The sequence below is a fragment of the Mus caroli genome, unplaced genomic scaffold, assembly GCF_978045245.1.
Source record: "Mus caroli unplaced genomic scaffold, Mus_caroli_1 scaffold_11, whole genome shotgun sequence".
NCBI classification, from domain to species: Eukaryota; Metazoa; Chordata; class Mammalia; order Rodentia; family Muridae; genus Mus; species Mus caroli.
In genome coordinates this window covers 29,357,459-29,384,693 of record NW_028227266.1, presented here as the reverse complement: position 1 = coordinate 29,384,693, position 27,235 = coordinate 29,357,459, and the positions used below count along the sequence as shown (strand labels likewise).

Sequence of the window (27,235 nt, the reverse complement as noted above, 5' to 3'; positions counted from 1 at the left end):
TTGAATAGTAGTAGCGCTCTAAATCTCTAAAGGAAATTTCCTAGGTGGTTGAGCAAGATTCTAATCTGTGGCTCAAGTACTAAAGGAAATCAAGTAAAAAAAGCTTTCTAGTTACTGAAATATAGAACTTTAACAAACCTCTTTCTCTTATACTATTGAAAACATTTCATATCAAGTTCTAAGAATGGATAACAATGTAACAGACTCCTTTATATCATCATTGAGTCCCTTACTAAAATCTAGTATGACTTTGTGAGGACCTGGGAAGGGGGATCTTAGCCTATAGCTCAGGGTGGCAAGATCCCCCTGCCAGAGCTCCTGAGGGCTAGAAATACAGGGTCAGTTTCACAAACACTCTATAGAGCACAGTGAAGTGTTCCCTGCAGATGAAACACAAAGTTAAGTTTTTATTAAGGAATAACCAAGACAGCCTATTCCTGACTCTATTCTTATGTCTACCCTTTCTCTAACACTTTGTACAGGACTGCTCCTGGTCCTGTAAGACAATATGAAGGAAAAGAAATCCTTAACCAGTTATAATTATAGAACAACAAATGTTCATGGAATGCTTACTATCTGTCAGGACCTTAGAGATATTAATGAGTTTAATTTCAGTTTTTATTAGCATTGCATTCTAAATGAGCTACATATATCTAATCACTATTACATTCTTAGAAGTTTATATTCACACAGAAATATTAAATAGAATGGTTACTTCCCCATTACATGCTATGTCAAGGGTTATAAAAACACTGGCATTAATGCCTTTCCTCTTTTCTACATATCCAGTAGTATATTATCGATATAACCAAGCACCAATATTCCAGGTCTCTTCAGTTTCTTTGATACTATTCTGTATCTACATAACTGGCACTCAGTTAAAATCATCCTATTTGAATATTTTAAAATATATACTTGAGCCAATAACCTAAGAATTTAAAGCTTTTATAGGTTTTCAATAATAAGAGAAATTCAGAAATTATCTAAAATGTTTGGTATCATAAATGCTTTAGGTTTCTGATATTTTCAGATTCAGACATACATATCTATCTATCTGCTTAAATATAAATTTGTATATATTTTTTTCATGCATTCGTGGAAAAGGAGAGGGGACCAAACCTAGACATGAAATTCATTTATGTTCCACATATGCCTTATATTCAGTCTTTGGATAATTTTATATAATGTTATAGTGATTTGTCACATAAGGTCTAGTACAGAATTTTTCACTAGGGCATCATTTTGATGCAGAACATTTAAAGTTCTGAAGCATTTCAGACTAGGGACTTCAACCCATGGTCTGATGAAGGTAGGCCTTTGTTGGCTAGGCTAGTGAAAAAGTACTGGGCCAAGAATATGAAGATATGTTTTTGATGATGATTTTTGCTAGATTACAGACAATCAATCTGTGTAAGATCTTAGTTTAATAGTATAATAGAATGTTTCACTTGGCAACATAAATCTAGACTTCAATAAAAGTACTCCCCAAACATAAAATTCTGTGGGAACACAAATGTCAAACAGCACATATGAATGAATGAATGAATGAATGAATGAATGAATAAATAAATAAATAAATAAGTAAATAGAACCTCAAGTCTATGGGAAATATTTATGTTTTAAATAATTTATCAGGAACATTATTGAAAACTTAATTAGAAAACTGTTTTAAATGGGGGCCTTCCTAAATCATCTTGAGAAAGGATTGTATAAAATTTAATCTTAAAAAGTTGCCATTAAGGTTATAGTTTAACGTCTAGTATATAGATTATTTTGTTCCATGGATGCTTAAAATTAGAGGGAGGAGTCTTTATATAACCAACTTATATAACATATCTCACTTTCTAGAACCTAAGCATAAAACCGGTTATACTACATAATAATCCTATTGATTATTTTGGTTTATTCGTTTCTAAGTTTTTAGAGAAGCATAAAAATACCGTTTATTTTATGATTTTTGTTGACCAACTCGATATACATTATAAAGATTAACTTTTGGCCCAGGTTTTAGGAAGGAGATTACTGCAGCAAAAGAGGAAAAAAAAAAAAGAATGCTAAGTTTTACCTATATAATTCTGGGCTTCTGCAGAGTGATGTTCAAAAGTCAAAATCCTTAGTGTCTTCTGCAGGAACCACTGAAGTTAGCTTCTATTTTTGAAATCAGGAATAAAAGTTGTCCAGTTTTGGGCTTCATGCCCTTATTCCCCAAACATAAACTTAAAACCCCTTTGAGGAGGCTGAGCCTCAGCTTTTAACATATTCTTGATGTTATTGCGAAACAAAATAAAGCACAGAGTGGTTTTGGGTTTTTTGGGAGGTTTGCTATATATATGATTAACAATTCTGAAAGTAAGAAAACACAGGATTCAGTAACTGATTCAGGTGACAGCTGCAAGGGGCTGCCAAAGAGCAACTATCTGGAGCCTGCACAGTTCTCAGTGATGTCTGACATTCCAACCTCAAAGGGAGGGGCCAGGTATCCTAGGAATGCCTGTCAGGTCCTGCATGCTGGATTTAAAATGGCACACTGGCAGTAATAACTCTCTGACAGTTATATAATAGGCTCTCATTGGCTGATGAGAGAGATGAGGAGTCATTTCAAAGCCATTGCTGACCTGAAAGCAAATCAATGACTCTAAATGCTCTGGAAAATAGGCCTGCAGTGATTTTCAGAAGAGTATCTTTCTGTGACAGAAGAAAGAACAGCTCACATGGAACAAACGAAGCAGGAAACAGGCAACTAGCTTCTCTGCACCTCACACAAGGCACTTGTAGGGCACACCTAAAATAATGGCTAGTTCAATAAGACTGTGTCTGAAAAGGACACCAAAGAAGCATTGGGCTGCTGTCCTTCGCCAGCGGATATAACACACATGGTTACAACACGGAGCTTTGGAAAACCATGTTCCCTGGGAAAACGCAGGAACATTAGATAAAGCTCTCGGTATCTACGCTGCTTATTTGATTTTCCAGGGAGCTATGACTCCTGTTAGAAATACCACAGAAGCTCAAATCTAGATTCTGTGACTTTAGGTTGATATAAATAAGCTTGTAGTTTGTTTTTTTTTTTTTTTCTGCTCACAGACACTTGTTTTTATTTTTTAAATTTCAATTACAAACTAAAATATATGTTAGTAATTTTGTTCCTCAACTCTTTGCAAAGCAAAGTGTGTTTTTTTAATAACTTGGTGACTTTACCAACTCAGTTATATAAAAGACTATGACTAATTTCATTTCTAAAAGTGGAACAAAAGGAAGATTTGCATTTTACCAGAAGCGAGTAGGAGGAAACTTGAGATAGATATAAATTCCTTGATGCTGAATGTATTTTAACACCAGAATGAGATGATACACAGGTTACAGATTTTTAAACCTGTTAAGAAGTTTAATATTGCTTGGGCTCTTATTTTTCTAGGATGCACTATTTGGTTAGTATGATTCCAGGAAGAAATGTATTAATATGTACATTCTTATAAAAATTAAAGTATAGCAACCACATATTTTAGGGATTCAGGTATATCAAAGGTAATAGGTCTACGAAAATGCTGCATAAACTTCTAGGAAACAAAATTTTAGAACCTTAAAGTCAATGGCATGAAACTCCTGTTCCCTGTGGTTTTTTTCTCTCTTTGATTAGATTCAAGTATGAGCATCCGCCACTGGCGCTGTGGATTCTATTAGACTATCAAGACTGATATGGAGCATTAGTCGCAGCAGAGATGGTTGGGGGCTGGGTGTAAAGGTTTTACAGCAAAAGGTAGAAGGGATGGTTCTAAAAATATAGGTATTTTGAGAAGATGCAACTTACAGTAAGTCTCTTTAAAGGCAAAAGTTGCTTCCTTCCTTCAAAATTTTGAGATCTTTAGCCTATTACCTATTAGACCTCTGTTTCCTACATGATACAATGAACTGAAAACCCAAGCAGCCACCACCTACCTTACAAGGAATGACAGGTGTCAAACATTAGCCCTGTTTCAGGAAGTGGGAACTGTTTTCCCCATTACAATTTCTTTCCTCTTTGATATGAAAACTTTGCTATTCTCCCTTAGTGCATGACTGACAAGAATCTGACTCAGCTTTGCAGACCGAATTTGGTCAAATTTGGCTCATACCTCCAAAGAAGGGTGGCCTAGCGAGGGTATGGACAAATAGAGGATGGTTTTTACTTTCCTCTCCTTTCATTCTCCAGGTAATTTTAGATTGCTGCTCTCTTCTACTGAGTACAAAACATTATTATCCAATACCTGAAAAGTGAAAAGAGCTTTCAGATCATTTTGACTGAGTGACAGGTGTTTTTTTTTCTCCTAAGTTGACTATGAAAAAGAACTCTAAATTCTGAAATTTCTCCACCTAATGTTTTGAAAATGATAATACTGATTACATTTAAGCACTGGTGGGTCAATCTTGCAAAGAAACCATAACTGGACTGCTATGTGTTAGAGAATACTTACTTCCATGCCATGCTAGTGAAAGAGCATAAGGAAAATGCTCTATCAAAGCACCACATAAGCACGAGCTGTGCAGTCTCTGAGGAGACACAGTCCTTCATGAGTGACGACACTGGTCCTTAGGAAGGACAGTGCTGGCAGGAATGGGGAAGACAGACAGCCCGGAACTTACTTCCTTATGCTAACCAAGCAGACTTGGTTAGCCCTGCTGATTTTCCTCTAATCAAACATGGAAATAGTATTAGCCCACAAGAAACATTCACACACATACACAAGCACACACACTTCCATGCATGCTTGTCTAATGATGAGAATCTGTTATAATAACTGAGGTCTAGAAGGCATTACCAAATATGCTGACCAGAAACAGTAGAAAAATAAGTATTTCCTAAAAATCTCTGGAAAAATAATACCTGTGCAGTACAACTGACAAATCTTACTTTAAGAAGTGATTACATCAATACAAGACAAATATTAATGCTATTATTCAGTTTCCAGATAAATGCTGAATCACATACTCTCTTAAGATCTTAGATCAAATAGGATCTAAAAATACCTCCAAGGAATTTGTCCAAAAGTAGTTTGAATGAAATATTGAATGACGGATGTGATCTCCTTACCTCTTGCTGTGATGCAAGTTTTAAGATCAGTATTTAAAATTACTCCGTGACTGTATCTAGCAGTAGACTCAGCAGGCAACGGTGGCTGTGCATTCTGTGCAACAGCTTACAAATGAAACATAATCACAGCAGCTCAGACCTTCTCCAGCACCAGAGGGCTCCTGGCCAGGTCTCTACCACCCTTGGAGGTGCCAGCTGTTTCCAGGTCCCCCTTTCAGAAGTACTTGGCCCAGATTTCAGCCCTGTTTGAGTCAGTCTCAGTGAGAGCTCTCTGCCTTCAGGAGCTTAATCCTCCTCTCAGCCTGTACAGCTTTGCCACACCACAGGAACGCCCCAACGTAAGCTCACACTTGCAGAACAGGCTTCACCAGCCTGGCTCCACCCAGCAGCCTTCCACAGGTGAGCGCTTCCTGGTCAGAAAGCAGCCCTAGAAAACTGCAACTGTGCCCTTCATGCTTTGCCAGTTACTGACTATTCAGTTATTTGTGTTTGCTAAGTGGGTGGAGACAGTGTATCTGAAAAAAGGAGGCATGTTAAGCCAAAAAGGAAAAGAAGAAAGGTACGGAACCAAGTAGGAAGCATTGTTAGTAAAAGGCTGAGTCATGAAAGCCATTGCAACAGGCTGAGGGACAGACCTTTCAATAGCTTGGTTGATACTAGGCTGTGACTGCTTTGTTATTGACATGTTTCAAGACACCCATTTACACAGTCTCTGCATGAAAGGCTTTGAGAAAGGCAACCATACATGTATCAGGGAAAAGGAAAGTTTGCTCAGAACTGAAAAATCCAGCATTTCCAAAACAAACTTCCATTGCACAGTGTGAGGCTCAATTTGTCACTGATTCCAAGGCATTTCCTGTCCTCTACTGGAAACATTCGCCAGCAGAAGAAGCAATGCTCAGGAAGTGCTACCACAGGAGCATTGCTAAAACATTATCATTAGTTATCTGCACAATACTACACTTTGAAGAGACCCCTCACCAGTGCCACACTATCTCCACTGAACTGGATTTTTTAAAAAATAAACTAGAAAACACTGACATACTTGTTCCAATTGAGGTTTTACCAATTCCAATTAAAATTTCACTGTCAGATATTGTTTTCTTCAACAAAATCATTACTAGGTACTAGACACAATCTAAGTACTTATAAAATCTTCATCCAACTCTCTAATGCTGACGCTGTTATCTGATCTTACAAATGAAGAAGGCCGAGGGGCTGAGCAGTGTGGCAGAGCAGCATAGCTATTAAGCAGGAAAGACCACACCCACCGAGTGTTCACCACACTCCTTGTGAGACTCTCGGTCACATGCTTCCCTCCGTGTTTGAACACAGCTCTGAATATACAACTGTTGCTAAATGGCAAGCCACAGTAAAGAAAGAACGATTTGATTTAGTTTTAAACACAAAAGGACACAGAGAATCCTAAGAGTGGTAAGAACATACCAAGTAAACATCCTGGCAGTGGAAGAGCTGTGGACGTGGGGTTTTATTGAACAGGATGTAAGACTTATTCATGACAAAGAAGGTGTCTTCTTTAATTTCAAATCAACGCCCCCCCCCCCGAAATTATTTCTTTGTTCAATACTAAACATAACAGGGCAGAGAGAAAAGAGGAGGGGAAAAGGATCAAAGACAGTGCTGTGGAAATGCCCAGTTGGTAAACTGCCTTTGATACAAGATACAAGCATGAGTACTTAACTTAGAGCCCCAGCACCCAGACAAAAAGCCTGCTGTGGTGGTAAGTGTCTATAATCCCAGCACATGGGAGAAAGGGCCAGCAGACACCTGGTGCTCACTGGCCAAACAGTCCTGTTGAACTGGTTAGCTTTGAGTTCAGAGAGAAATTCCTGTTTCCAAAAATAAGGTTGAGGATAACTGAGAAAGACAACCAACAGCGACCTCTGGACTCCACATGCATGCAAGGGTATGTACACCCACACAAATTTCCAGACACATATGCACCCTCCACACAAACACAGAAAACCAAGATGGGAACAAAAGAAACATATATCAAAGAAAGCCATTTTGCTAGCCCCCAGTACAATCCACATGGCCTTTATATTACTGAAAATATTAAGAAGAAAGAATAAGTATGTTCCATAAAAGTTTCTGTAGGTGTGAGAGAACTGAAGAGCTCACAGCAGCAGCTCTCATGCCAAACCCAGAGGCTGTTCTCTACCACGTGGAGATACATGGGAGAGCATACCGATGCTGGCAGATTTGGGAGTGAAGTCTCCGCTATGGTTAACTGTATTGGATGACATCAATCCCCTGCTTTTCATAATGCACTGCACAGCTAGTTATGTAAGATGTAACAACTCCAACTCAGGGAGTGACAAGGACAAGGGATCTCTCTGTTCTATTTTTGCATTTTTTCCTAAGACATTTCAAAACAAAAAATTTGCAAGTACCTTTAACTGAAAATGCACTGTATTGTGTCAACTATTGATCACTTATAGCAAAGAACAAATCATCTGTCACTATTGTTCACATTTAACACAACCTCTAGAGCTGTCTGTCTGAAAAAAGGGAGTAAGACAGGCCTTGGTGGGTGTAAGATGCCAAGAGAATTCATTGGGGAGGCAACTGGCTACATTCTTAACTTTTGATTATAAATATTATTGGAATAATTCAAAGCCTTCACAGTGTGTTTGCAAATTCTTTGAACTATGGCCAGATATATTCAGAATCAAAACACTTTTCTAAACACTTTCATACCCCACACACTGGCCAAAGCTACCATCACCTCTTGCCTTGTCGCCCAAAACAGCTACTCTGAGTCTTTTCTTTTACCCCTAAGTCAGCCACCAAAATTACCCTTTCAGCAGAGCTCATCAGCTCAAACACTCTTCATTACTGTTCCAAATAACAGCCGACCCCACGGTGGCACCTCGGCCAAGGAGGAGAAAACAGCTGGCATCCTTTCCAGCTTACCTGTCTCTCCTGCTGGCACTTTTACAAGCTAAAATCCGGACAGCTCTCTACCTTAATAGAGCTTTAGCCCTTCTTTGGAGTTTGCCCCTGGATATACGCTCATCTTCCCTCCCCGTCTCCTCTAGGTCTTTGTTCAAAAGTGACTTTCCAATGGTCCCTTCCCTGAACACACTCCTCCCCTGTAATCTCAACCCCGTAAGAGCAATGCTCCAGATGCCCACTCTGAACTCCTCTCTGCTGTACTTTTCTCCACAGCACTTAAATATTACACCATGTATCTCACTGATATATTCACCACCACCCCCTCATAGCTCCTTCTCATTCCCCCAAGGATGAAATTCCATCTGCTGTGTTCTGTTTCAGCCACAGCATATAGCATGCACCTAAGTAATCGCTTACCAGGGCACTGGGATATTATTATTGCTCAGTGATAGGGGACGAGGCCTCTTCTGAACGAGGCTGGGGTTAGATCTCTAGCACCACACAAGATAATAAATTAATCTGATTAATGAATAAAACCCAAATTTGAGAAGATTTCTTAAGTGCCAAGGACTAACCAGGGCAGGACAACTATGTCTAGGGGTCTATTTCTTACATAGTTTTAAGGGACTGTGAGAACTTAGGAAATATTTTTGATGTCTCTAATGGAAACAGCTCTTGTTCATAATCACAAGTCAAAAACTTTTCTTTTTTTTTTTTTTTTAAAGATTTATTTATTATATGTAAGTACACTGTAGCTGTCTTCAGACACTCCAGAAGAGGGCGCCAGATCGCATTACGGATGGTTGTGAGCCACCATGTGGTTGCTGGGATTTGAACTCTGGACCTTCGGAAGAGCAGTCGGGTGCTCTTACCCACTGAGCCATCTCACCAGCCCCAAAAACTTTTCAAGTATACATTATGCATAAAGTGGAAGAGGAGGCAAACAAAAGGAGGGGAAGCATCATCAGTGTTCTAGGGTTCTCTCCTGGTGCAGAGTAAGAACATGCGGTCTTGACATGATGCTTACATTGTATTCAGCGAGGAGACTACCTCACCCATTCTAACACACCTGACTCTTCCATCAGATACTGACCTTATCACCTCGTTATTCTTGTTTAAACCATTATTTTAATTGTATTCCTGTTATGAGTATTTTGTCTACATGTATATCTGTATACCATGTGCATGCTTGGTGCCCACAATGGCCAGAAGAAGGCATCAGATCCCATTGGCCCTGGAGTTACGTAGGATTGTGAGCCACCATGTGGGTGCTGGAACCTGAACTTGAGTCTTCTAGAAGAGCAGCCACTGCTTTTGACCACTGAGCCACCTTACTAGCCCAACCCCCCCTTTTTTTTGGGGGGGGGAGTTCGAGACAGGGTTTCTCTGTATAGCCCTGGATGTCCTGGAACTCACTTTGTAGACCAGGCTGGCCTCAAACTCAGAAATCCGCCTGCCTCTGCCTCCCAAGTGCTGGGATTAAAGCTGTGCGCCACCACATCTGGCCCCAAACCAGATTCTTATTAAAGTATCAGTCTGACATATGTGTATGTGCAGCAGGAAGAATATTAAAGATAACATTCCAAATAAAATAAGGAAGATCGTGGTCACTTCAGATAAAGTAACCCTGAAAGAAGATGCCAATAAAGGAACTGCAAACTCAAAAACTGAAGGGATGGAGAGATAGGAGAGGGAAGGAAGGAAGAGCAAAAAGAAATAAAGAACCATAATTATCAACTTCACAAGTAAAACAACAAAGAAAGGAAGATAAATTCTGCCTTAAAAGAACACTGTAAGAGGGAGGGGTAGGTATAAACAAAATGTGGTTTTGAAACTCTCAAACAAACAAACAAATAGATCCAACACTGCAGGCTGGGAATGCTGCTCTGGGATACAGCCCTTGACCACTATGCAGTCAAAGGCATCAACTCCACTCCCAGCATTACCCCAAACAACAAAGAAACAAACAAAAGACTATCGAGACTTTTATTTTTCATTTCAAAACTATACTACTGAATCAGACTGATATGGTATCATATTAAATTACTTCTTAAATAAATGTAAAGATCTCACCAGTTACATGCTTAATTATAAAGTTCTTCCCCAAAATGAAAGCTAAGCTATTTCTGTATCTGCTACTGGAGAAAAATGAAACTGGCTATTACCAAACAGAGGACAAAAATACACCCTGCAAGCCTATTTATGGGGGCATCCAGAGAGGCTCCTTCTCCCACCATTGACTATAAATACTATAATCAGGGCCCGAGAGAGATGACTCAGCAGGTTACTGTGCTTGCTGCTAAGACTGAAGATCTGAGTTCTGTCCCTGGGACCCACGTGATGGAAGGAAAGAACTAACTCATGCCAGCTGTCCTTGGACTTCCATGTATGTATCATGGTGTGGACACAGGTTAAAACATTAAATATATACAATAAAAAATAATTTGTGGTGTATTAGTTTTAAACCAAATAATTATCTGTATCAATTACCTAGATCTTGTTTCTGACCTGGGGAGTAAATAACATGAATCAATGAACAGGAAACTGAAGTACAGCTAGGAGTACTTGCTTAGCATACTGGAGACAGACAGATCTCTTTTCTACTTTAACTTACCTATAATTGTTTTGCTAACTATAACTTCATATTGACATTTTTATATCTTTATTTTTATTGACATTTGATTTTTTTTATTTTTTAAGTATTATTACTTCTTGAAAAACTTCATACAACTTAATTTTTGAAGATTTATTTATTGTCTGCATATGGGTGTTCTGCTCTCATAGATGTCTGTGCACCACTTGTATTACAGATGCCTGCAGAGTTTAGAACCCTACAGAGTTGGAACCCTATAGAATACATTTGGAATATATTCACCTCCCCACCTCCTCCCCATTATCCTCTCAACTCTCCCAGCCCACTGCATCCAACTTTGAGATTCCTGTAAAAAATTACTTCTGTCTCCATCTGGCCTAGTTTATGTAATCCAGATAATCTTGAGATTTAGGCCTGCTATTCTGTGGTCAGCAACAACAAAACAAAAACAAAACAAGATTTTCCCTCTCACAGCTGCCAAAAAATGCTAATATCTGCTCAGCTAGTGGAGTGGTGACATAGCTACCCTTCTGTCCTCTATGGAGGGATTTTGTCTGGCTGAAACTTGCACAGGTTTAATGCATGATGTCACAAACACTGCAAGCTCTTATGTGTGGGTACTCCTGTTGTGTCTGGAAAACACTTTTTATGACATCATCCACCACCTCTAATCTTTCTGCCCTCTCTTCTGCTAAGATTCCTAAGCCTTAGCATGAGAAATGACATGTCCAGTCTGGGACTGAACACTCTACAGTCTTTTGTTCTCTGCATGTTGATCAACTGGGTCTTTGTGTTAATTGCTACCTACTCCAAGGAGAAGTGTCTCTGATAAAGGTTGACAGATGCTCTGATCTTATTATAGTTCATAACATATACATATACATCTATATCTATATATAATAACATGTGGTTACATAGGTCATAGGCTCTAGGAGAGAAATCAGTACTATTTATGTGCTAAATATGCTAAGTGATCACAGTATTAAAACTACTACTGAGGGCTTTTTAAAAATTTCTGGAGCCAGGCATGGTGGTGCATGCCTTTAATCCCAGCACTTGGGAGGTAGAGGCAGGTAGATTTCTGAGTTCGAGGCCAGCCTGGTCTACAAAGTGAGTTCCAGGACAGCCAAGGCTACACAGAGAAACCCTGTCTCTGAAAAAAAAAAAAAAAAATCTGTACACTATTTCAATCAGGGTCCCTGGTCTTTTGTGTTCTGAAGCTCATATATCAAAAGTATACTGTAATTTCATTCTTATATACTAAATCTTTATGTTCCTTAGGAATATTTCATATTGTGTTCTGGAGGCTGGTAATGTCTATGTGCTATGTTTGAGGTCCATATAATATATATATATGGAATGAAAGATAAGGTTGCTTGGGATATTTTGGTCTAGTGATTCTTTTAATATTGAGAAGTTGGAGTCGTTTAAAGATTGTCTGAAGGAACAACAACAACAGAAGCATACTCTGCTTCCCACTAGTCCTGATGTTCCTTCCTCCGCCCCCAACCCACACCCCATCTCTCTCACACACAAGGTTAGGTAATGTGAGAGACGTAGAATGTCACCAAGGAGATAATTTTTAAAAGATCACACATGTTGATTCTGGTAATGAAGCTATGGCATTACTGTTTAGGAATTTCTCACATAAGCTTAAGAGAAAACTATACAGAGCAGAAAGCAGAATCACTTGAAGTTGAAGACAGGTCAATAGAAAGTATCCATACAAAGACATAAGAGAATAGAGGGAACAGAATAGAGCCCAAGATCGGGGAGAGAGTACCATGGAATGTAAGTCATGTGGGCAGGAGAAGAGAGGAGACAACAGCTGAGTGTTTCCAAACTGGTATGAGATACCAATAGTTCCTCAGTGAATGCCACCAAGCCAAGCCCAGAGGAGATGCACTTCCTCCCCTCAGGGCACAGCTGCAGCTTCTCCCATCCAGCAATCTCCTGCTATCCCCTGCTTCTCCTCCCTTTCTGTTCTCTCAAAATTGTACCTTACCCCCTTAATCACTATGGCTATTTGCTGTCTTGGTCAGGACACACTGCCTCAGTTTCATTTTCATCTACATAAGTTATTGAACACAATAATAACATTAAAAAAAACAGCTTTAAAGGGGAAAAAATTCCCATTGCCCTTGTTGAATAATAATAATATAGCTTTAAGTTTTCAGACTCAAACTATAGCTGCATCTTTCCGATTTGGCATCCTACAGTGACAGATGGCAATGTTAAAAATAAATAGAACATTCGAGTTGTTTATACTGTAGGCAAAGACAGTTTTAAAGTGTGAAACAAGCCCAAGGCTGATTGAATGTGCATCAGCTCTTTCAATCTGTATTAGGAATGCACATTTCCTTAGGCCAACGCTGAGTTGTTCTAAAAGATAAGCCCTTAGCTGTTGAAGGTACACTTGTCTTTCTCCTAGTGACCTACAATGCCCAATGCCGTGCACTTCTGTGAACTAAGCCCGTCTGCAGGTGACTAACTTCTCCAGGGTGAAGGCTGCGGAGGTTACTATTATGAGAAGCATCACCTTTCCTAGAAAACATGAAATATGTTATTAATACAGATCATTTTAATGCCACTGTTAAATTAGGTTTTAAAAACCAGGGTTTTAAGAACACCTCTGATTGAAATTACCCAAGTTGTGACATAATGACTACTAAAATTTTAGCTTCCAACACAAGACAGATGAAACAACGCTAAAGAAATTACATTTTTTTGTTCTACTCATAAAAATCCACAACCACCTTAATAACTTGGCTTTTCTAAAAATCTGACAACTACTCTTTTTTTTTTTTTTTTTTTTTTTGGTTTTTCGAGACAGGGTTTCTCTGTGTAGCCCTGGCTGTCCTGGCACTCACTCTGTAGACCAGGCTGGCCTCGAACTCAGAAATCCACCTGCCTCTGCCTCCCGAGTGCTGGGATTAAAGGCGTGCGCCACCACGCCCGGCCTGACAACTACTCTTACAGTGTTGAACAAAACGGAATTAGAGAAAAAGTCCCTTGGTCTGATCATAAACATCTATGAAACTGCACACAGATAACAATTTCCCCAATGGCCAAAGACTGAAATCATCCCCCTAAGACTGTAACTAAAACAAGGGTATGCATGCTTTCAACTTCCATTCAATTTGTACTGGTAGAGTCCACCAAAGAAAACCATCAAGAAAAATTAATAAGTGAAAGCTGCTATGTCATGCTGCTGCTGCCACACAGAGCAGCTGACTTTCAGAATCCTTCCTAATCTTGCTTGGCTTCCTGCTGGTGCTGTTACAATGGCCCTTTGCTCCTCTCTGAGCCTCAAGAATAAATACTCACTACACATTGCTGTGTCTAGCAAAGTTGTAATTTTAAATTGGCTAGAAAATAAGGGCATATAGTAAAGCAATTCATGACCAACAAGCCAACACTGCAGTAAATAATTAAAAAGAAATGACAGTCTAACCAAGGAGAAAAAGTAGCCACAAAAATTACAGGATTCAGCAAGAACCTTAACTGTAGATGGTCTTAGCTCTCGATTTGAAAGACGGTAGCTACCAGATGGAATTTTCTTAAAGATCCAACTAGGAGATTGCTCCTACAAAGTCCGTGCAACAGCACACAGAGCAAAAGGATGCCTAGCAGTACACCTGGCTGGTCACAGCAGAGACCAAGGAAACAGGCGCATCGGATGTTATCCAGTAGATTACAAACCCAAAGCAGAAGAAGATATCAAAAGGCCACTAGTTAATAACAAAGAGAAAAACAAAGATAACAGCTGTCAGTATATGTATACCAAATGTTAGAGTTCCCAATGTCATTAACAAATACTGGCAGACAGGATAGATGTGCTCTAAGACAATATGATGGGCAGTTTCAGTACCCCACTCATAGCAATAAGTACATCAACCAGATTGAACATCAACAAATACACCTCAAAGTTAAACTGCACCATACATGAAGTGGACATAACAGAGAATCTTCCATCCAAAAATTACAGAATATACACTCCTCTCTAAGGCTCAATTAACAGTCTCTAAAGTGGACCACATTCTAGGTCATATGACCAGTCTTAATAAATATAATCAAGTTGAGATTTTAGTGCAATACACCTAGTATCAATATCATCTATCTACTTTCTATAAAACCTCAAACTACATAAATAATTGGGATATTGAACAACATATTCTTGAATGACCAATGGACACTAAAGAAGTCAGGGAGAATACAAAAATATTGCTAAGTGAAAATAAACCTCTGAGATGCAGCAAAAACAGAAAAAAAAATGAAGGTTACAGAATGGATCCTTAGATTAAAAACTCACAGAGCTTAAATAAACATAATGATGTACTTTAAAGCCATAGAAAAATCAAGACCAATACAAAACAGCAGAAGGAGAGAAATAATAAACACCAAAAGGAAAAATAATGAAATGGTCACTCAGAGACTAACAAGATAAAGAAGACATGAACCAAAGAGTTGTCTCTTTGAGGGGCTGGGAGGGGAAAAGAGTGATAAAGCCCTATCTAAAATCAAAAGCCAGAATACTCAAAATAAAAAAATTAAACATTAAAAAAAAGAGGTACATCAAATTCCAATAAAATTCAGATTGAGCCGGGTAGTGGTGGCACACACCTTTAATTCCAGCACTTGGGAGACAGAGGCAGGTGGATTTCTGAGCTCGAGGCCAGCCTGGTCTACAGAGTGAGTTCTAGAATAGACAGGAATACCCAGAGAAACCCTGTCTCGGAAAAAAAAAATTGAAATCATATTCTGAAACTGGAAAATATAAATTAAAAAAACCTAAGAAACATATAACCCACAAAAATTAAGAGATTAAAAACAACTTTAAAAGATCCACAACAATTGATGATATTGAAAAGGAAAAGAGATCTTCTCCTCCACCACGCCCCCCCCCCCCCCCAATCTCAGGACTCAAAAGATTCACCACTGACTTCTACCAAACTTCCAAAGAAGACTTAGTTCTTCTCAAACTGTTCCATATACAAAGAGAAGGAACACCATCTAACCCTTCTGTGAATCTGAGTGTTGTCCAAATATTAAGAACAGGGAAAGACACAACAAACAGAGAAAAATCACAGACCGATTTCCAAAATGAATAGAGACACAAGAACTCCCAAAAAAATATTTGCAAAAAAACCCAAGAGCACATTAAGACCAAACATCATGACCATGTTCGCTTTGCTTCAGGCTTCAAGGATGGTATCTTAGCTTGCTTCTATGATAAACCATTATGACCAAAAGCTACGCAGGAAGGAAAAAGGTTGTTTCAACTTACAACTCCCAAGTCACAATCCATCACTAAAGAACAGTCAGGGCAGGGAGTCAAGGCAGGGACTGAGGCAGAGGCAATAGAGGAATGTTGCTTATTGGCTTGATTTCTATGGTTCCTTTTTTATATGACCAAGGACCACATGTCCACAGTGGGCTGGGTCCTCCCACATCAATGTTAATCAAGGGGGTACCCCTACACAGGCCAGTGTGATAAGGAGGCATTTTCTCAATTAAGGTTCCTTCTTCCCCATGACTCAGCTTGTGTCATGTTGACAAAAAAACTAACTAGCACAGATGGTTTAACAAACAAAAGGAATCATATAAATAGACTTAAGGATTGAAATCTGGTGATAATCTAATTATATGGAAAAATGCCTTTGATAAAGTTTGAGAAATAAAAATTCTTGAAAAAAATGAAGAATAAGAAGGAACAAACTAAATATAATAAAGGCTACCTACGGTAAACCTATAGTCAATGTTACAATAAGAGGGGAACTGACAGCATAGCCTCTAAATCAGGAGAAAGATAAAGGTATCCAATCACTACACTCTTAATTCAGTACAGTGCTTAAAGTCTTAACTAAAGAGTAAGGGCAGAGAAAGTGTCAAATGAACATAAACAGGTAAGGGGCACATTGTCCTTCTCTGCACACAGCTTAGAATACCCTACAGAACGGCCCCCAGAAGACTCTTAGATCTAATAAAAAAAAACATTTTGTTGTTGTTTTGTTTGTTTGTTTTGTTTTTTGAGACAGGGTTTTTCTCTGTGCAGTCCTGGCTGTCCTGGAACTCACTCTGTAGACCAAGATGGCCTCGAACTCAGAAATTCCTGCCTTTGGCTTCCGAGTGCTGGAATTAAAGGCATTCACTACCACTGCCCGGTATAAATGAACACTTTTAACAAGGTAGAAGGTACATATCAACATATAAAGGTCAGTAGCTTTTCTACACACCAACAATGAATGTGCTGAGAAAGACATCCAGAGGGGGGAAAATCACTATAGGTTAAAAAATAAAATAACTACCTAAGATTAAGCCTAAACAAGGTGAATGACATTTATGAAGATTTTAAGAAACAAAAGGAAGAAATGGAAGCAGGCACTAGAAAATAGAAAGACTTCCCATCTCTAGCTGCATATATAGCAGAGGATGGCCTAATCAGCCATCATTGAGAGGAGAGGCCCTTGGTCTTGCAAACTTTATATGCCCCAGTACAGGGGAATACCAGGGCCAGGAATCGGGAGTGGGTGGGTTGGAGAGCAGGGTCGGGGGAGGGTATAAGGGACTTTTGGGATAGCATTTGAAATGTAAATGAAGAAAATATCTAATAAAAAAATTGGATAAAAAGAGAAAGCCTTCCCATGATTATTTATTAGAAGAATTAATATTGTGAAAATGGCTGTATTACCAAGTTATCTATATACTCAATGTAATCCCTACTAAAATCCTAACAACAGTCTTCAACGAACTGGAAAAAAAGAATCTTGACTGAAGCACAAGAGTGTTGACCAGCCAAAGAGACCCTAGGCAGTAAAAGCACGGGTAGTTACATCACGAGACCAGACCTAAAATCACACTATAGCATCCCAACAACACGGCAGGTGGCTCGCTCTCCTCTCTTGCCTGCCCCTCTCTCTGAAGAGAAGAGCAATGAAATGTCTAGAAACAAGCCATGTAACGTAAGCCACTTAATGATCTTTCAAGGCATATATAGAATTAAAGAAATCCTTTCTGGGAAAGTAGATATACACATGCAAAAGAATGAAGCCAGATCGGCACCGTGCAAAGATCAGTTCAAAATGTATCAAAACTTAATGTATGTTCTGAAACTTTATATAAGAATTGAAATTCTGAAACAGCTAGAGAGAAAAAAAAATACAAAAACACTTTAAGATATAGGCACATGAAAGGACTTTCTGAAAAAGCCTCTAATAGCTGAGGAAATAATTTCAAGATCTGACAAACTACAGGTGCATGAAATTAAAAATTGTCTGCACAGAAAAGAAAGCAATTATTAGAGTGAAGAGATGGTTTACAGAACAGGTTAAAATCTTGGTCAACTGTACACGTCAGAAGAGGTTACTATCTAGACTATAAAGATTTCCCCACAAATTATTCAATCAATAAATGGGCAAGTAAATCAAACAGTTCTCACTAGAATAAATATAAATGGACAATAAACATATGGACCGGGCTGGTGAGATGGCTCAGTGGTTAAGAGTACCCGACTGCTCTTCGAAGGTCCTGAGTTCAAATCCCAGCAACCACATGGTGGCTCACAACCACCCATAATGAGAGCTGACGCCCTCTTCTGGTGCATCTGAAGACAGCTACAGTGTACTTAGATATAATAATAAATAAATCTAAAAAAAAAAATTAAAAAAAAAAAACATATGGACCACCTAGATGATTTGGGTATATAAATATGCCTATGAGCATATTTATGGGGTTTCTACAGAGACTTACCGGGGGAACTTACTCTGAATGTGGACAGTACTGTCTCACGGACTACATTCCCATACTGAATAAAAAGGGAAAAGAGGAAGGAGCCAGCTGCATTCATATCTCCACTTCCTGATTGAGCTGGCTAGTTTTATGTCTCAAGCTGACATCACCTAAGAGGAGGGAACCTCAACTAAAACAATTCCTCCATAAGATAGGCTGTAAATAAACCTTCGGTTGATTTTATTTAGTGACTGATGGGGGAGGGCCCAGCCTATTGTGTGTGGGCTGGTAGTCCTAGATTCTATAAGAAAGCAAGCTGAGCAAGCCAGTAAGCAGTACGCCTCCATGGCCTCTACATCAGTTCTTGCTGGGGATGGAACTCAGGTGACAAGCATCTTAACCTGTGAAGCCATCTTGCCTGCAGCCCTGAATTATGAATTTTAAAAGGGTGAACTTCATGGTATATAAATTATATTTAAAATGCCTTTTACATGACTAATGCCATACTGTAAAAGAAACATAATCACCAAAGCTACTGACAAATATTTATCAATCAAATACTCTAAAGAGGGAAAAAATTGCTTGAAGATGAGAGAGAATCCTGGCTCAAGCAGACGTGCAAGACAAGACTATTCTGAATACTTTTCCTTACTGAGAAATAAATTTAGTCTCTCTAAAATAAACAAACGGGCACGAAAGAAACTGGAACAATGATCCCTAACCCATGATGAAATAGGTACCCGGTGAAAGACTGCTCCCCTTCCGCACTCCCACATGTCCGGCACGCACTGCCTGATGGGTGCTGAGAGCAGACCAGGCAGAGCACTCCACAGGGAGCAGGGAGCTTCTCTCTTCCTGCTTCAAACCATGAGTCCTAAACTCTCAGGGTGCTTCAGGAAAAACAGCTCAAATGAGTTTTAGGGCCCAGAAATTTCTCCTTCTTTCATTAAAATAAAAAGAAAGAAACAAAGGAATATATGATTTCACTTCTTGTTCCCTCCAAAATTAATTCTGGTTTTTTGGGGTTTGTTTGTTTGTTTGTTTGTTTGTTTGTTTGTTTGTTTTTTCGAGACAGTGTTTCTCTGTGTAGCCCTGGCTGTCCTGGAATTCACTCTGTAGACCAGGCTGTCCTCGAACTCACAAATCCTCCTGCCTCTGCCTCTGGAGTGCTGGAATTAAAGGCATGCGCCACCACACCGGGCTTGTTTTTCTTTTTAAACATTTATGTCAAGCCATGCAGCTAGCATACAGCTCTAATCCTAATGCTCAGTAGGCAGAGGCAGGAAAATTGAAGGTTTGCGTCAAGCTGCCCTACACAATTCGACAATTTCTTTAGAAAATAAAAATGCATATGAAACCAGGCATCCTCCACTGGGAATTCAGCAGAATCCCACCCAGGTAAAGCCTGTCGCATACATTAAAAATCCCCATCTCTTCATCCCATAAACCACTTACAGCTTCATAGCCTCTGCAGCCTGTGGTGCATATTTACATACCAGAAGCAAACACATGAAGAAAGGCTGTTCAAAACTGTTTTATGCCCATTCTTGAAGATAAAATACATGCTCTTTACATCTTTTAATTTTCAACTAGTCAGTCATACCACCCAGATTAGGTAGGTTGGTCAGCCTGTCTCTTTCTTTCACTTCTGTGTGTGTGTGTGTGTGTGTGTGTGTGTGTGTATGTGTGTGTGCGTGCGCCTGGTCTTGAACTTCTGATTTTCCTGCCTCTCCCTCCCATATACTGGGATTACAGACCATGTCACTTCTCTAACTTTTACTCACCTATCCACCACTACCTAGACTCCTACTAGATACCTGTAAAAGCAAATAATGACAAAGCTTAACCTAACCCACAGTCCATTAAAATTACCCAACACTGAAATGCACATAAACCTTTTGTAACACGCTCTACACAAAAGGAAAGCACTTAAAAATCAAAACCATATAAAACATGTGTTACATCAATAAATGCAAAGAACAGCAAAGCAAGCAAAACACTTGTTTTCAAATATAGTGCACGTATCTGCAGCCAGCTGGGCACAGTGACACAGAGGGCAAAGGGGGAACTCACCTGGTTTTGGCACTGAGTTGGTCACTGACTGAGGAACTTTCTGGTTAATTAACTCGACACAATGACCAGGGAAGAGTCCCACCTAAAGAAAAGCAACAAAGAGAGGATTCCAATCCAGCAAATAGACCAGTGTGTGAACACTGCCAATTCAATTCCAGTAATGTACTCCGCAGCCCTTCCCAAATGATTCTAATATTCCAAGGCTCTGGATACCAGATGACAGTCACACAAACAAATAATAAACAATCGGTTGCTATGAATATATGAAGCTATGTGTAGTTTTCAGTCCAAATATCCAAGTCTTCTTTGTTAGTTTCTGCCATAATTCAAATTGTTTCATGAGTATCTTCTTCACTTTTCTATGGCTTTCATTTAAAATTAACATAGTAAAAATAAATTTCTGAAATATTGACTCATTTAAAATTACAATACTCACTATTGCTAAGGAATCAGCAGGGCAGGTAAGAAGAAAGGAAGAAAAAGGTCGTTCTACCCAGTGCCTCAGCCTGGCATTGCAGAGCATGCCATGCTGCCCTTACAGCAGCGCTGCCTGCACAGCCTTAGGTGAAACCCTAACAAGATGTATCTAGAAAATACCGCATTCCAGGCACTCGGAGGTATGGTGTGGCCAAGAGAATGGATACAGAGATAAACAATCTGAGAAAATGTATAATGAAAATCTTTACCAATATTTATAGATGTTTCCTCAGATAGGGATAAAAACGGGACACCATGCAGCAGATGTTAAAGGCGAAATATGAAAACTCCGTCCTGCTGCATCTCCCTGTGTTGACAGACTGAGGAAGAATGAGACTCTTCCAAGAGCGTGACTCATAAAGTTCTGAGCTGTGTAGCTTCCATCTGTGTGGGGTTATTTTCACAGACTTGTTTGCTACATCATTATTTTAATTTCTGGATGAATATTCTATGGTACATCTTAAAACTATAAAAACATAATCACAGAGTAAGTTGAAAAGGAGTTAATAGATGATCAGTTCTGCCTAAAATTTTTGAATTGGGGATTATTAAAGCCATGTCTTGCAAAATGATGTATTAAATATGTTTTATTAGTAAAATTCTTCTATCACATATTTTATTCAACTTCTGTTTCTCCAAACAAGTAAAAATCCTTGCAAGATTGGTTAGACTGTATAAGAACCAACTTTAAAATCCCCTTTTTTCCTTGTATGTATTCTACAAGATGATGTGTGGCACACGGACTGACATCCGTGTCTAAAGCAAGAGGCCACTTGATACATTAGGTAAGCAACTTGGCCTCTTTGTAACTCAGTTCTCTTCTCCAAACACAATGATAATAATTATCTCAAAAGGGCGTGTATGAGTGTTAGACAGGTTAGTCTAACTAGAGTGCATATAGTAATCACTTGCCAAGTGCTGTTATTACCCTAGTATGCTGGCTAGTGAAGACTGGGGGCTCTAGCTCCTCCGCAGGAGGAGTAGATGATTTATACCATCTTTCTTTCTCTGTGTACATAGCTAAGGTGCTCGCAAATGTCATTCCTCCCATAATATCTTAATTCTGTTCAATTTATAAACACCTGAAACCTGGCATAAAGACTAGATTGGAAAATAGCTCACTCACTTTCTAGGCTGAGCCTTGAATAATCAGTTTCTCAACTTCTGAAAGGAGGAAACGCACTGTGTACACTTCCAGAGTTAAAGTAAAAATACTAGCCTAGTCCTTGAACTCAGGTGCTATCCGAAGCTTGGCAGGTTAAGGAGTTTCTGATCACTTCCCTACGGAACCTGTCCACAGCTTGGTGGCGTTCTTCAGGAGACGACGTCATCATGTATACACTACGTTTACCTTTTAAGTTTGTCTCAATGTACGATTTAGGCATACGGAAAAAGTCCGTTCCTACTCTGTGCAGATTTATAGCAGATCAACTGAATCCCTCACTTTAATCCCTGTTCTTGGCACACTTCTTCACACACTGTAACGTTGGGCAAATCAAATATTCAGTTCTAGATTTGGCATTCCAACGAAACTAATGCATATGTGAATACAATAGGAGTCAGGCTACGATACTGTCTCTCTTGGGCTTTTAGGCATCTCAGCCATCACCTAACCACGATGAAAACCTAGAGAATCGTAGAGGCCTTTGCCTAATCATCATTAAGCTGCTGACTCCACTGTAGACAACCAACATCTACCTTTTTTTCTTATTTTGCTGTTTCTTAAGTATCCCTAATGGTGAAAGGATCTATTATTTAAAACAGTTGTATATATTTGAGGAAGGCAAACAGAGTCTGTGTTCCTATTATTATTATATTACAAAGGAATTTCAACCTCACCGCAGCAATGCTATCACTGACTTCACAAACCCTGTAGGTTTACTTTACGGTGAGAGGAACAAGGGTTTCAGAGGAGCAAAGGCTTTGAGCTAATAAGCACAGTTCCATTGCTGCTCAGTCACACCAGATTTCTTCAGTGGGAATTATTTGGCTTCAGAAAGTTAAAACTCCAATTTCTTCTTTTCTCAGTAAAATTTCCTACCGGTTGTGGCTAGCCCTGGGACTAATTTTATTTGATGTTAATTCCATTCTCCTGGGAGAGGTTGCGAACAAGGAATGAGTCAGCACTCAGGTGATTTCCTGTAAACCTGCTTCCCACCTTAATTTGTAAAATAAAGGAGAGCTGTTGATTGGGCAGACAAAAAAGGAAGGTGGAGCAGAAGGTGGGAGGGAGAGAGAAAGGAGAAAATGGAAGAGGGAGAGGATGCAGAGGAGGAGGAAGAAAAAGAAAAGTGGAGCAGAAGCACAAGGCCTGGAGAAACCACAAGTTCTAAGGGGTCTCATAGATGTGGAAGATGGTAGTGTAGCAGTAGATCTGCAAAGCTATGGAAGATGGTAGTGTAGCATAAATCTGCCCAATCTAGGCGCGCAGCATGTAATCAGATTAACTGTGCTGTGTTTTCATTGCTGGGGCATATTTGGGTTGGAGAGATTTACCACAACACCTGCCCCCCTAAATCTCTGGTGTTTCTATTCCATAACCAATGCTAAAATTCAAGGGATTCTAATACGTTCATACCTATACTTCCCCTTGTTTTTTTCTATCTGGTATGAACACCCTGTTGACCATTTGAACATTTAAGCCAAAGTCCTTAATTTCTTTCCATATTAATCTTGTGCCAAACCAAATCCAGCAACACCCCAAAGAAAACTAATACTTTTTTTATATCTACATGTTCTATTTCTAAAGAAAATCACATACCCGAGAATATCTAACCCAATAGGAATTCTAAGAAATTCACATTTTTCTCCTTGCCACAACCATTCTGAGAGAGCCTACTTTGTTTTAGACTCACCCCAGTCAGACCTCCAGGCCCTTCCCTCCACCTTCTCATACAAACAGATGACAGGTTACAGTTTAACACTTTAAAAATTGTTTAACATTTTAAAACTAGATCCAGCTGCTCCAATGAGTTGCTAAAAGTAGAAGTCAGTATTTTTCAAAAAAGAAGAGACAAAACAAAACAAACCAGGCAGAAGCTACTGCAATAAGAGACCTGAAAAGCGGAGGGTAAGTTCTCAATACCTTAGTTCATTTGTGGTTGCACACACTGGTGGTGAACAAGTCTCACTCCGGGTTCTACTTAAGTTGCTCCTCTCCCTATACTCTTCATCTCCCACAAAAACATATCATGATGTCTTCTGAAATGCCCACTCTCCAATTTCCATTAGAAAAAGATAGTTCTACAGCCTGGGAGACTGGTTTGAGATTCAGAAATGAGGTCAGAGATTGGGATATCAATCTTGGAACTGACAGAAACATGCTATTTAAAGCTCCACCGGTAAAGAGGAGCCCAGAACACAGAAAATGAGAAGTTAATTCTCCCCAAAATGTAGAGGTCGAATATTAGAGCATAACCTGGTCCAAACAACAGAAAAACAGCCAGAACTTGTAAAGTACTGTGCCACCTCAGTCAAGAGAAGAAATGTCAGGAAGACTGCAATCTGATACTGATGAAAGCTTAGATATGAGAAATAAAAAGAATCATACAAATGTTTGTGCATTACGCCAGAAATGACACATGGCATGTGATGTCACAGATTTGGGTTTAGGAGAATACTTGTGATTTATGGCTGTTCAAGAAAACTAGAGTCAAGCCAGGCAGTGGTGGGGCACGCCTTTAATCCCAGCACTCCGGAGGCAGAGGCAGGCAGATTTCTGAGTTTGGGGCCAACCTGGTCTACAGAGTAAGTTCCAGGACAGCCAGGGCTACACAGAGAAACCCTGTCTCGAAAAACCAAAAAGAGAAAAAAAAAAAGGAAAAAAGAAAAGAAAAGAAAACTAGAGTCTACCTCCCCAGAATGCAAAGAATAGTGAGCTGAAGACAAAATCCAGGGGAACTCTGTCTTCCCTCTGCCTATGGGGTCATAAAAAATTGGCAATAGTAAAACATTTCTGCATTCGCAATGACCAAAACGTAATTACAAATCAAATATCAATGAGCCTAAGCTGTCTGTGGAAGCGCTTCCTTCCTCTGTCTCATAGAACTGTAGTTTGGGCTCTGAGCACACAACAGACACACTTGTACTACACACACCACCACACCATGGAGTACACACAATGGCTCGGATTAGATTTGAGACTACTGAATGTTAAAATTTACAGTGGTTTTACTATATATGCAAAATTTTCTGTTCTTACAGAAACATGATGGTTTAAAACAAAGACTTCCAATTTCCTGCCATCACTTTTCAGTAACTATCAAATAGTGCATCTCTGAAATACCGTTTTATTAGAATGCTTGATTTTTAAACTGCTGTTTGGCAGAGTATGTTGGGAGACACCTTTAATCCCAGCACACAGAAGCAGGAAGATATCTGTGAGTTAGCAGCCGGACTGGTCTATAAGGATAGCCAGGGCTATGTAGAGAGATTCTACCTCAAAACAAACAAAAACAAAAACAAAAACAAAGCAAAAATACCCTGCTGTTTGAGTCTTGTTTAATAAAAATCATAAATACATTTTGATCAGAACTTAAGACAGGACTTCCAACACTTTCTGAAATGGCCCTAAACATACTTCTAATGTTATATTAGGTATTTATTCAAAGTGTTAAACTTAGCATTGATGGCTAAAAAATCAAGTATGATCAAATATAAATGTTGATGATGTCCTATATCTTGCAGTATAAACCTGTGGTCAAGTTTTAATATGTATGTAAAGAAGTATATCATCAATAAGTAATAAAACCATATGTATATCAAAGAACTGTTTAAAATAAATTTACGATTTATTATCAGTAAATGTTGAATTTCTATTTCTACATTTTTATACCTGTGTACCCAGGGCCGTTCTCTAGTTCCAGTTCATGGGTTGTTCTCCAGTGAAAAGGGTCTGAGGAAAAAAGTCTAAGAAGGCCTGGCCTGAGGCAGGTCAAAGGTCTGAGTTCTCCCTCCTCCACCCTAGAGAATATTTAATCTCATTCATCCTCAGTACCAGCCTAGCAATGGCACTGGGGAGCGGGGTGGGGTGGCTCTTGGAACCAACCTGACTCCTCTAGCTCTTTAACCTTCCTACAGTCTGTCTCTTCACTAGTTCCCCACCTTTGGGATTGCTTTTCCTAGCATTGCCACATCTCCCAAAAGTCTCTGTGCGGGAGGTAAGTGAGCCTCTAGGCCACCTCTTGAAGTTTCTGTCCACTGGGGTTGTCTCATGTTACATGCATGGCATGCTAATACAGCTTAGCTCTCTCGTGTTCATTTGCCTTTTGTTTTAAGAGTATGGGTCCCAACTACACATTTGTGAGGGCTGGGGAGAAAATATTTTTATCAGCTTTAATATAATGATAAACTTAAGACTTGAGACTGGCTGAAGACAGTAAATACAAGAAGTAGGCGATGGGAAATGCAAGAACAAGGGAATGTTCAATCACAACTTGGAGAATGGGGCAGAGGTATCTCTTGAATGGCAAACACCTGAGGAGATTCTGTTTCTTTTCTGGGTTAAATCAAGGAAATACCAAAAAAGACAAAATAAATTATAACTGCCTTAAAACAATTAATTTCCTTTACTGTTTAAAAAGACACAAGAACAAAAAAGAGTAGTATGTTTAAGTTGGAGTGAGTTAATGGTTAAATATGGTTGACAAGTAAGTTTATTCAATAAACCATTAGTCAGCAGATAAGAGTACTTGCTACTCTTGCAGAGGACTTGGACTCAGTTCCCAGGACCTACATGGCAGTTCACAAATGCCTGTAACTTCATACTTCATTCCAGGGGATTCAGTGCTGCATTTCTGGCCTCTATCAGTACCACACACACACACACACACACACACACACACACACACACACATACACACACACTCAGTGCTCTTACATGTACACAGGCAAAACTTTCCTACTCGTAATAAAAATAATTATATCTTTTTAAATGGTAGATCACCGAAATATAAGCCAGAGACAGAGAACGAATGAGAACAGGTGAGCTGAGGCATGACTGGTCATTTTGTCACAGCAAGGAGTTTGAAGTTCTTTCTGTAGAAAAGGAAACCAGCAAGTTCTGAATATCAGAGGGACAGAAGGTCTGTTTTAGGAAGAAATCAGTAGTGACAGGACTTTGGAAGTAGAAGGGCCGAGAGGCATAAGAAGCAGAATGTCACTGGAAGTCTGCAAGAACAGCGTAGTAAAGGTAACAGCAAACCTACAAGGTGACGTGAAGAAGAGTAAATGGGTGGAGGACACAAAAGTTTTCAGCTTGGTTGGATATAATTTTTTCTTTTACTCTTCTTGAATTCAATTGGTAAACAATGAACTGTGTGCCTTTAAAACCATATCGTAACAAGTTCTGAAACCAAGTCAAGGGAGCTTATATAAAC

At 39.3% G+C, this 27,235-nt stretch overlaps 1 protein-coding gene across 4 annotated transcripts in view; it reads right to left on the bottom strand.

Annotated features, from left to right (window-relative positions):
* Arhgap32 (Rho GTPase activating protein 32) overlaps positions 1–27,235 on the bottom strand; it is a 221,555-nt gene that overhangs the window by 29,181 nt on the left and 165,139 nt on the right. For 2 of the 4 annotated variants that reach the window (XM_029481740.2, XM_085844506.1), the window contains one exon: positions 20,382–20,463. In XM_029481740.2, coding sequence (XP_029337600.1) covers positions 20,382–20,463 — 82 coding nt within the window. Of the gene's footprint in view, positions 1–5,068; positions 5,754–20,381; positions 20,464–25,692; positions 25,790–27,235 lie in introns of those variants that run through there. The other 2 variants (XM_029481741.2, XM_029481742.2) reach the window with 2 other exon arrangements.